A 12,344-nucleotide genomic window follows, 5' to 3' on the forward strand; every position below is an offset into this window, starting at 1 on the left:
TCCACTTCTTGATTTTCTTTTTAAGATAACTCTTTTCAAATAAATAAATAAATGTCACGATCCACTCCTTTGACCTTGTGATAAACATAGGAAATGCACAGTGTATGTAATAAAAAGAACCGCCCTGCGAGAGCAAGATTGTCAGTTTCGAACTCATGATTCATATATGTAGAATAATAACACTCGCGCGCATCAAGGAAATAGGAGAGTTATATCCCTTGCACAGTTACTATTTTTGTCATTTTACCCAAGAAGCAGTGATGTCATCAGATAATGCGTAGCAGGCGAAAATGACGACCCCTCAGACTGCGACTGCTCGAATTAGTTCAAAGAAACAAACCCTTGAGGATGCTTATTCTCCTCCAGCAAACTTTTTAGAAATCGATGTTTGTACTCCTCAAACACACGGAATAGGCAAAAAGCGGTATACCGACTATGAAATGCGTTTACGGGTAAGCAAACGAGTCGACTCATTGCCATTGTGATCATGCAATGACGGAAGTATGCAATAGAAAAATTGCTTGAAATATTGACGTTATTTTCTTCCCTAGTTGCGTTTGATGTTGGTGACAGCTTACTGATTCACTGAGTAATTGTATAAGTGTCTGTTAGTCAATATCTGCCCTTGGAAATACATCTAAATCTATTTTCATCGATAATACATGTGAATGCAGTTCTGCTCCACCCCCTTTTCTTGCCTTATCGAATGGCAAGGGATAACTCTGTTATTGTTGCGGGTGTGTTGATTCAAACTACAAGTGGCAGTCTCGACAGAGTGCTAATGTTATACTTTTGATTTGTGTCAGAACATCACGGGTGCTGTTATGTTTTCGTTATTCAGTTGTGTTGATATGACTTGACAATGATTATATTCATGATCATGATAGACTTAATTCAGGATGTAGATTATATGGCCCTTATAATAGTACATATACAGGTGTAACGGTTCAATGACTTGATACTCCCTAAACCATGTTAACAATTAACTTTTAGAATTTCTCAGATTTGGTATCATGAACTTGCCCTTTTTATCAATTGATCAGTCTTCTGTATATGAAACGTCTTTTGACATCTCCAAGAATTTTCTTTACGTTCACAGTGGTAGAAACTAACAGCTTTTGTCCACTAGTCCTTATAATTATAACATATAGCAAACCCCTTAAAAATGGCAAATTTCTACTCCTCCTAATGATACCTTAACTATTGGGCAGTTTGGCAAGGACTATAGGAGTAGTGCCAGTTTCTAACGCTGCGTTCATGTAGTAATCTTATTGGCAGTGCTTTAATCTAGGCTAGATGATACAAAGATACAATGTAATTGGAGCAAGGATGTGTTATCTATGAAACAATGTATTTGTCGATAACTTACTGAACTAAATACAGTTGATATGCATGATAAGTGTCACTGTATGGAATTAGGTTAGTGCTCTCACTCAGTCTCAAATTTTGTTTTTTGAGTTTTTAACCAATTCACAATGACAAGTGTGGGTCTTTGTCTGGTAATCTGCCTAGTAGTCAGCTGGTAAGTAAGCCCATATGGTGAAAAATTTAACCATGTAAACTGAAAAGGAATTTCTGGATAATCCTATCAGGTGCCTGAAGGGTTGAACTTGAAATGAATACCCAGCCAAGTACTTCCTGTTCTTACCATGGTTATTCCTTCATAGTTTAATACAAACATAGATATATATATGGCTGGCCCAGTTATACATGACTTTATTGGTTATCAGATTTATCAGAAATTATATTAAAAGGTCAATATACCTCAAAGTTGTGGCATTAAACTCTCGGAAATGAAAACAAAATATGACAAGCAAGCGCCGTCTCCAGAAACAACACTATGCGTGATTGGTTCATTTGTCGAAATAACAGTGAGTTACACGATCAGGTTTCCCCAGGGTTAGAAAGTCAAATTTTAAGTAAAGCTCATGTTAATTTATCTTTTTGCTGACATTGTGACTCGTCTGCATTGAAATACCAACACATCAAACTTTGTCAATTTTCACGTGAATGTATCGTGAATATTTTCGCAAGTTGACTGGCTAATAGTTCGCTTGCGGCCCCGATCAGCAATCTAATTTGCAAACACCAGTATTAGTAAACCAAAGAGATTCATAAACATCTAGGTCATAATGGTCAACGAGGAACATGCCATTCATAAATTGTAGTAAAACGTAATAGCACTTCCAAATATAGCATACATTTCTTGAAAATGAAATGCTAACATTTAGTTAAGGAATCATAAGGACTAATAGAAAATTGCCCTTTTAAGGGTTTTGCCATTTTTTTTTATAGCACGGGTTAATATAAAAACTGAAGTTAATAATTAAGCTATGTCTTTATTGACTGACAATATGATCAATCGTGATTTTAAATTTAAAAATGTAAATAGATACAAATTTTATGCTACATCTAGACTAGTCATTATTTTGTCTTTTTAAGAAAAAGAAATTTAATTGGGACAAATTTAAATTATTACATGTATTATTCTCTCACATTGTTTGTCTGTTGCATAAATGAAGGCCCAGAAAGCATGTTCTATGAGTATGGATAATTAAAAATGACATTTGTGGTACTAATTGGAAATTGATATGGATACTTGCCATATTAAAATTCTCCCTGATACTTAAGGCTCAATGTCCGTGACACCCGCTGACAATCTACCACATGTATGCTGTTATATACAAGGTTTAGAACAACCAAGAGAGGAAAGACTATCACACAGTTATTAAAAACCATGTCGGTAACAATTACATGGGTAACAATGGCAACCATACAGTATAAACAAGGGTAACTGGTATTTTTCATTAATCATGTAATCCCATGAAGATCCAGGTTAGAGTTGGTTCAACAACCCATGCTTGTCATGAGAGATAGCGAACAGCAACAACCAAACAATAATCATATTAATCATGTTAATGATGTTCCATCATTATCTCATTATCATGATCATAATTCAAAATTAATATGTGTTTATCTTGATCTTGACCTTGTTACATGTGTCAATGTCAATTGTTTTGAGAAACCATTGTTAGGTTTGTTGAACACTGCACTCAGCAACATTCCTGCTGTATGACAGTGGCCTGTGTCCGGAATACCCACAGGGATGTTCAGCATTTAGAATAGCGTTCATGGCAGCACGAACCTATATATATGCCTGGTGTGATTCTCACATAAACAGAATAAAAAACTTTGGTTCATTTTGATTTTTATTGTCTTGCAATGTCTCCCTCAGGAGATCTGATCTAAGGTGGATATTCACCTTCAAGACTGCAGCAATGCTAAATAAGAAATCCCAAATTGGAATAAAAATTGTTCTGTTAGTTGTTATCATGATTATAATTTTGCTGCATTATTGACTTGTATTTCATTATAAAAGGATACTGGAGGAAGATTTTTCCACTATTGCATTGAACACCAAGTTAAGAAACCTGTGAATTTTAGAAAATAGGAACATGAATATATCCTGTTTGAACAAAATAACCATTCTTTTCCCAGGATCTCACTTGGCAGCAGCGCCATATTATTGTATCTATCATCTCTGTCATGCTTGTCATACTTATGGGTCATGTCAAGTAGGGCTGTTAAGATTCACTAGTGTATTCATGTGAATAGAACCGTATCCCTTCATGAATTAAATTTGTTATTCGTGTTCACTAGAATTGACTATTTACCCACAAAAAATTAAAAGAGTGTTTTTTCTGGAACTCGTCTTGATATTAATAAATATCTTCACTTTTAAGCTATTAAAAAGGTTATAATTAATGTGTTTGGTGTATAATGAGCATAATGTATCCAAGTACATGGCTATATATGGGTTTCTTCTCAATAAAATGGTCAATTTAGCTGTTATTCGACCACCTCAGTGGTGTAGTGGATATGGCTTCTCAATGGAGAGCGGAGGGTCGGTGGTTCGTTCCCTTGCAGTATCATACCATATAGTGAGCTTGCACTATATAAACAGCATAAGTCCATACTAGATTGAGCAGCAAACACTCATGCATGCACGTCACTATATAGGTTTAATGATCTCAAACCAGGACATTTAACCCTTTCATCTCAACAGACACAGATTACCATGATCATGATGAAACAGAGCTGATAACTGTATATAATAGCAGGACCTCTGCTATTTCAGGTATAGCAATCAGCCCTAGCCTGCTAGTCTGGACCAGTTTTGTTTATGTTAAAGGTATCCTTAGGGCTGTTAGAATTTCACACATCGTGGGGGGTATTACTAGGTTATCACTATTCAGGGTAGTTGATGATTTTGGTTAATTTCCATCCCTTTTTTGTTGTTTGAGATATTGTGGTGATGGTGGTTCGTGGAATGTTCGGGGCGGTCGGGTAGCACAGTGGTTAAAGTGATCGCTCATTACGCCAAAGGCCCGGGCTTCGATTCCCTAAATGGGAATTATGTCTGAAGCCCATTCCTGGAGTCCCCTGCTGAGATATTGCTGGAATATTGCTAAAAGCTGTGTCAAACCATACTCACTCACTCGTGGTATGTTCATGCTATCAACCACTGGTGTGCCAAGCCTTACCTTGATTATATACAGGCTGCAGGAATATTGCTGACAGTTGCGAAAACCCCAGTAATTTACAGTAATGCCACTTTCAATGCGGTTTTGTCATTGGAGAACGTGACATGTTTTGGTGGATGTTATTATTCATTCTTCACTGTAACAGCTGACATCATCCGTCAGTGAATACAAGAAACTTTTATAGATAACAACTTCATTTTTGTGTATGACGATTCATGGCTATTGCTTTCCCCTTCATTAACAATAACAGCGTTAGAAATTGGCACTAGTCCTGTAGTCCTTACCAAACTGCCCAATAGTAAAGGTATCCTTTGGACGAGTAGAAATTGGCCAATTTTAAGGGTTCTGTTATATGTTATCATTATAAGGACTAGTGGACAAAAGCTGTTAGTTTCTAACCCTGAATAAGATGTTGTTATGCATAAAGTTTCACATGTCTTCATGTTAACCATTTCGCAATGTCAATCAGATACTTGATCAATAAAGATGTTGACGTGGATGTTGAACCTCTGTGTTGATGCCGCACATGATAAGGTTAAGGCCAAGTACTGGAGTTTTCCTAACGAGCAGGTGTAGTGCTGGTTTCCTTCACTGTATTCCATGGCGAAACTGATATGCTAATACCAGTTATCAGGGTCATAACTCCTACTGCTTGATGACGAGAGCACCACGTCCATTAGTTTACGCCATTATGTAAGTTGTCCATCAACTGGTGTCAAGTGCCCCAAGGGACAGCTTTAACATGTAAGAATGAGATATGTTCATAAAATATGCTTGGATGACTTGTATCATTGAACTTATTAGGGAATTTTCCAATAGCATTACAATCAGATCTCAGTGCTCGCGACTGCTACTCAAAGATCTGAGAACATCACATTACAGGGCACGTTAGCGTTAGCAAGTACTAAGATCTGATTTTGATGTGATTTGGAATTTTCTCAAAGTTAATATAGACCTTATTTTACCATATATTGTTACCTTGGTTACTGAAGGTAATTGCAAGTGGAAAGAAATGTTCTGCCAAACCTAATTATGCAATGTCAACACAGTGTTTGAAATTTGCAGAGACCAGGACCCAGAAGACTTAATTTGAGTAATAATTTCACTGTTTTTTTAAAATTTAAACCCAGAACATGAAAACTTTAATCCAATGTAGAATTTTCACCAATGTTTAAATAACACTGCACCTTATTTAAAATAGGAAGAGCCAACACCTTGTTTACCTAGTACCAACGAGTGAGAGCACTTTTCTTACACGATTTGTAAGAAACATGATGCATGGTAAGGACAGCCTCAGTTGTTCACAAAGTCAACTGCTAGGTAAATCTTGAATTTACACCCTCTATTGCCATGATTACCTTTAATCAGGGTTAGAAACTAACAGTTTTCGTCCACTAGTCCTTATAATGATAACATATAGCAAACCCCTTAAAAATGGCAAATTTCTACTAGTCCTTATGATACCTTTACCATTGGGCAGTTTGGCAAGGACTATAGGACTAGTGCCAATTTCTAACGCTGCTTTTATTTTCATGTTTCATGGTGTTTGACAATTATTTTTATTCTAATAATTTATCACAAAGGTTGATTATTGAGGTAGCTCTAATACAATGGTTGATTAATACGTTCTTAGCCTCACATAGAAGGAATTGCGTAATAGTGAAATATTTTGTTGAGGACATTACATGATACCCTATAGGTATATCCACAAAAACTTGAGTCAACTGAGCAGATTATTTTACTTGACACAAATCAGTAAATAAAGCAGGTTTCTGTGACCTTTGGAAAATGGACAAACTTGAGGAACGTGTAGTGATCACGTACTTGCAGATTGTTCCTTGGACTCGGGCTAGAAGTGGGGAAGGGGTGAAGCCAGGTTTCATCCATAGCCACAAATCATGAGGCTCAGAACTTATCAATCAGCCCTCGTATATAGAACTGGCTCTGGCTCTGGCTCCTGGCAAATGGAACTGGTGGTGACAAGATATGAGCTTGTTAAAGGATTCCTCAAATGCTGATCATGACTTAAAGGTTGAAATTTTGCTTGGCCGAGACCATAGAGAGAAGTAAGATTCAGGAAGCACTATAAGCATGATATTATTAGGTGGTGTCTTTAGTTGTTGTATATGGTGTCATATTATAAAAGCCGAAAAATATTGGGAGAGGCATCAGCTTAATAAATCATTATATGTGGTGAGATTTCCTTGTGGAGGTTAACCATGGTAGATGGCAACTCTACAGAAGATCTTTTTACCAACTTTTTGAAAAAATGTTCTCACCCATACCATGGTTACAGTTACATTCCAATTGATATTAATTTGCTTCCTTTTCAGACAAATTTACCAGTATTTAAGTTAAAAGAATCCAGTGTTCGGCGTCGGTACAGTGATTTTGAGTGGCTGAGAAATGAGCTGGAGCGTGATAGTAAGGTAAGTTCAGGCCTGAGAACATTCTACCTTAGCTTGCTGCAGGGCACAATACATGACCTTAAATCAGAAAGATGGGACAGACAGACATTTTGTTTAGACAGTGTGGTTGGTAGGATTGGCTTGTCCTTGAAAATGTTGGATGTTGCTCTTTTCACTCACTGTGACAGTGTAGTCGTGTACTGTAGTTTATCTATATCATCGCATCAGAAGGTCTGGGTTCTGTCACCACAAACGGCTGCAATTTATAAAGCCCGTGTGTCCCCCATCTCAATTTGGCTGGAATATTCCTAACAGTTGTGTGAACTATATTCACACACACTTCCTTTGTAAAATACTTTTTTTTAATGGCGATCCATGAACTCAAGAACCAAAGAGGGTCACAATCAGGCCAGTCGTCTTAGGTGCCACAATTTGATGTGCAGAGTTGTCTCCCTTGGGCATATTAGAAACCTACCATCATGGGTTGGATTCCCAGGTACTTTCTTTGTCAAACCATAACCATGCAGGTCGGTTACACCTTTAGTCTACATCCACGCTGACATGTCATATGACCACATGTCTTGAGACATGTTGAGATGCAATACCTGATGCATCATTTCTTGAAATGTGGGGAGCGTTGAGTTTACGTACTCCATACAACCATGGGGCACATTATTGAACTTGATTTTAATTTTTTAAAGCTTTATCTCTGTGATCAGGGTTTTACATGACGCCCAATGCCTGTGTTTTTGACGCAATAATTTTCTGAAATTCTCTCAAGAATTTCTTGTACAAGTCATAAACTGATGCGATAAATTTGCTAAGCATGTCTAAATTCAGATCAAGTATTTAAAATATTTTAAAAATATACTGACTGCTACTCTGCTGATTGTTTAATATAGAACAAATTTTCAAACTTACTGAATTAAATGAGACTGTAATAGTTTTCATAAAATAGAAACTTATAGATCACTGTCGCAATCTGTAACTGGCAGGGCTACACACCAGCCAACCACCTGGGAGTATTGTATTTCTTTCTAGTGTAGGACTCCTTGACATCCCCCATGTGTGGGGAGTCATGATGATGCCCATTCCTACAAGGCTTGTAAACGCTAGTGTTGTTACCTGTGTGGGTTCTCTTTGCAGATTGTGGTTCCCCCTCTTCCAGGCAAGGCACTGAAGAGGCAGCTACCGTTCCGTGGTGATGATGGTATATTTGAAGAGGACTTCATTGAAGAAAGACGGAAAGGACTCGAGATATTTGTCAACAAGTAATGTGCTTCATATTTCTATGCGACTTATTTCTTAAAATCATTCAATACAACCACTGGTTTATTTGAGCTCAAGCTTTCAAATACGTTTGTCTTGTTTCTATATTGTTTAACGCCACACCCAGCAATATTCCAGCTATATGATGGCGGTCTGTAAATAATCAAGTCTTGACCAGTCAATCAAGTGATTGACGTCATGAGCATCGATCCAAATATGATGACATGCATCAACCAAGTCAGCGAGCCTGACCACCCGATCCTTTAAGTCGCCTCTTACGATTAGCATAGTCACCTTTTACAGCAAGCATTGGTTGTTGAAGACCTTTTCTTCCCCGGATCTTCACGGGTTGTGAAGTGATGTGTAATGCTCTTCACATTTCTTGATGTGATTCTGTAACTCCCCAGAATGTTCCCAAGGGATTGGCTTGTGCACCTGGGGTAGAGTACACCATTGCTAGTCATAGTGAATATATTGGGAACCAGGGTTAGAATTGGTCCCTAGCCACCTATGCTAGTCGTAAGAGGTGACCTTATGAATCGGGTGGTCAGACTTGGTGAGTTGGCTGATGGCATGTGAGTGTACCCCAAAGGCATGGAACGCTGCTCATGAAATAACTGGATTGTCTGGTCCAGACTCCATTATTTACAGTCACCATCATATAGCTGGCATTTTAAACAACAAACACAAACTACATTTACAGGGTTGGAAATGAAGTTTTAGTGTCACTGTCTGCAAAATATTTTTGGGGTAGCCTTGTGGTTGAGCCGGTGTCTCTGTGGACTCGCACTATAAAACCAGCATAAGTCTTGACTTTCCAAGCAGACGCACTATAAAACCAGCATAAGTCTTGACTTTCCAAGCAGACTAACACAGACACAGTGTGCCTGCTTGGCACTATGCATGTACAATAATCTGGAACAATGTTTTAGCCTCATTTCACCTCACCTGACATGTGACTTTTCGGTTACTATTGCAGAGTGGCCGGGCACCCGCTAGCTCAGAATGAGAAGTGCCTACACATGTTTCTTCAAGAGCCAGTCATAGATAAGAACTATATCCCAGGCAAGATCCGACCAACATAGATAGAGTCTGCTGGCTCCTGCATATTTGGTGTGTCACATCCATCAGACTTTGCACGACTTAACAATGTGCGCCGGAAGCGAGGACAACATCTGGATTGACGAGGGCGCATGTTTCTGATTTACAAATGTCAAGACCAAATCATCATGGAATAGTTCATCTTTCCTTATCATTTGCTTGGTCAAAAAATGTAGCTTTCGATATTTGTCAACCTGGATTTGATGGAAATGTACTACAGTTAGTGACGTGTCCTGGCATTATTGTTTTTTATTAAAATTAATGGAGAGTAATACGTTTGTGCGACTTGAAAGTCTATGAAACGAAAGGTGTGACTGTTTTCAATATTTTTGTACATCAAAGTTTTGCCTCCCCTATAAGAAATCTTGTTAAGTGATTCATAGCAAAGATGAATGTGAATTTTGTTAATCACATTGACAAACATTTGAATTTATTTATTAAGAAATGGCAAGTCCTTATTGTTTTCGTGTTGGTTATCAATAGTTATGATAGAAGATATTAAAGATATTTCCTTTGGCTGTATGTACAGGTGAAACAGGCACAAGTAGCTTTGAAAATACCATCCCATATTTAGCTATTTTTTCTCAGGTATTTATTTAACCCTCAACTGAGTACATATATTAAAATTGTGTAAATAAGGAACGTGAATAATTTCTCTGGTTTGGTTTCGGACATCAAATACAGATTAAGTTGGTGTTGATTTGGTTAAGTGCTCAAATAGGATGGAATTGTATCAGATTTAAACCATTACATCGTGTACATGGTACTCACAATTCCATGTTTTAAGGGTGATTTCACCGTCAGAAGTTGTAAGTAATAAACATTTTATTGTAATATTCAGACATCTAGTTACACATTAAACATTTCATTGGTGGTGTGTATCATGTTTATACCATTTATATGGAGTAGGTGTAGTTTTTGTTTTGTCTTATAAATTTTCAAGTTAAAAGATTGGTTGTGATAATCAGTTCCAAAGATACACCAGTCTAACATGCCACAATTTGGGGGGAACTATAGGTGTTACTATCATACAAAAACATATAAGCATAGACTATTTAGAAGGGAGAAACATTTCTTCACAAAATAAAGAATCTTTAAAAATATAAATATGCAAAACTAAGGGGCTGTTATGCCTGTTTAAAATATTGTAACTGTAGGTTAAGTGTACAGTGTATAGTTAATTTAGAAGTGAGCTATTACTAAAATATCAACAATATTTTACTAAACATTTTTCTGTAGCTTTATTACCAGGATAAGATTATTGTATATATGAAAGAAGTCTGTATAAGTGTGGTTATTTAACATTACACACTGAGATACATGACTTACTTATTAGGTTGAAATGTGAAGTGAGATTGTAAAAAATATTATAATAATTATTTGTTTAGATTTTTTAAATCTGAAAATTAAATAGTACAGGAATCTTCATTGTTTAAAATCACTAATTTTCCAAGTATTTTCATTGTTGCCAAATCTCATCAAGTCAGTGTCTGTAATCTCTAACATTCTTGAGTCACACCTGCACAAGCCTTTACAATATTTTAGGTTTTAAATTTAGAATCAGCCATCAAAAGTGGATTAAGATATATTCTGAAAGTGGAATGTATTGAACAAAATGATTGTTGCATACACAATGGAACTGTTTCATCTTAACCTTGTGCTCCATAAACATTGGACAACTAAAGCTGAAATTTGTCAAGGGTCTAATATGATGTCTGAAAACCAAATAATTATGTTGGTGCATGATAATAAGTGCCAACAGTGTTGAAATGCCACCATTAAACGTTACAAGCAATTGGTGATCTGCATAACTTAAAACGAAGCAGGCGTGTCTCAGTGTAACAACCCTCAATGGGATTCCACCTGTGTATGATATCCTAAAACCAATACCCCGGACAAGGACTGTATGCCTTCCAGGATTTCTCTCCGAGGGTATTATTGACTTTTATTACTCAACTTTCCAATAAATGAAGCAAGTGTTTGTGCTTAACATTCACCTGGTCAACTTTTAGTTAATCAAAAGGGGGTGACTTTAAGATTACTCCTTCATGTACTGGACAAATGTAGATATATGTGTAATGTATGCTGGTAACCATGGATACCAACCCAGTTGACATCTTGATGGTGATTGGTCGTTGTACATAACTATGATAGGCTACCAGCAAGTTAATGTAATTGTAAATGTATATGTATTCATTGTTTTACCCTAACATGGCTTTGTCTCATCACTATCAAATATCATTTGATAACGTAATAACATGGCAAAATTGTTATGATTTAAGGGATGCAACAAAAGGGAATTACCATATATTTTAAAGGGGCACCTGTTACTGAGAAATCTAATGTTTACAAATTCTAAATGTAATTCAAGAATGAGGAAATCTTTCTTTTCCTTTTTAACAAATTTCAGCTTGTTTTCTTTGGAATTAGTTGAACTTGATATTGCTATTTGGACCCCATTCAGCATATTCAGTTTTGATTTTTGAAACTGATGAGACAAAGCCCTGAAATGCTTTGTAGAAACAGCAGCTGTTTTCTATACAATACTGTAGTGTGCTCTCAGATAATTAAGTCTGCTTATATTTTATTTTCAGTGTTTTCAAGAAATTTTAGTTGTAACTTAAAGCAGCAGAAATTTGTTTGGAAGTATTTAATAATCTACATGAAATTCAAGTACCTAAATGAATGTATTTTTGCAGTTCGAGCATGTCCATACTTGTTGGCAAAAATCCTCCACAGTTACAAAGGAGCTGTACGAGCACAAGCAACGCTCCTGTCATGTCTTACATGTGCTGAATAAATCATACAATGTACACCCGAGTTCTGTGCTGAGTTCCAGCTGGACTTATCCAAGGGACCAGTTTAAAAGGGAGATGTCTGAAAAATATTGTTTTAAGACGTTCCCCCACCCACCCTAAAAGAAATTGTGAAAATGATGACATTCTCAAAGAGATTCCTTCAGAATGAAAATAACAAAAATCAGAAGTTATGTATTATAATCAACAGCAACATTGATGATTTT

General features: G+C 36.7%; 1 protein-coding gene across 1 annotated transcript; it reads left to right on the top strand.

The window, feature by feature from the left end:
* Positions 1–252: 252 nt before the first annotated feature.
* On the top strand, positions 253–12,135 carry LOC124141423 (sorting nexin-12-like). The gene is made up of 4 exons (XM_046509431.2): positions 253–452; positions 6,878–6,973; positions 8,099–8,223; positions 9,201–12,135. Exons 1-4 carry the CDS (start codon positions 291–293, stop codon positions 9,304–9,306), a joined length of 489 nt encoding a protein of 162 aa, XP_046365387.1. The 5' UTR covers positions 253–290; the 3' UTR covers positions 9,307–12,135.
* The last annotated feature ends 209 nt before the right edge of the window (positions 12,136–12,344 follow it).

Source organism: Haliotis rufescens, unplaced genomic scaffold (genome assembly GCF_023055435.1).
Source record: "Haliotis rufescens isolate VD_foot unplaced genomic scaffold, xgHalRufe1.0.p SCAF_26, whole genome shotgun sequence".
In the NCBI taxonomy this organism is placed as follows: Eukaryota; Metazoa; Mollusca; class Gastropoda; order Lepetellida; family Haliotidae; genus Haliotis; species Haliotis rufescens.

Bases quoted from the DNA above. Each gene is read 5' to 3' on its own strand.
- LOC124141423 (XM_046509431.2), top strand. From the start codon at position 291: ATGACGACCCCTCAGACTGCGACTGCTCGAATTAGTTCAAAGAAACAA. The intron at 453-6,877 runs GTAAGCAAACGA...CTTCCTTTTCAG, and splicing joins ACTATGAAATGCGTTTACGG to ACAAATTTACCAGTATTTAA. The intron at 6,974-8,098 runs GTAAGTTCAGGC...TTCTCTTTGCAG, and splicing joins AGCTGGAGCGTGATAGTAAG to ATTGTGGTTCCCCCTCTTCC.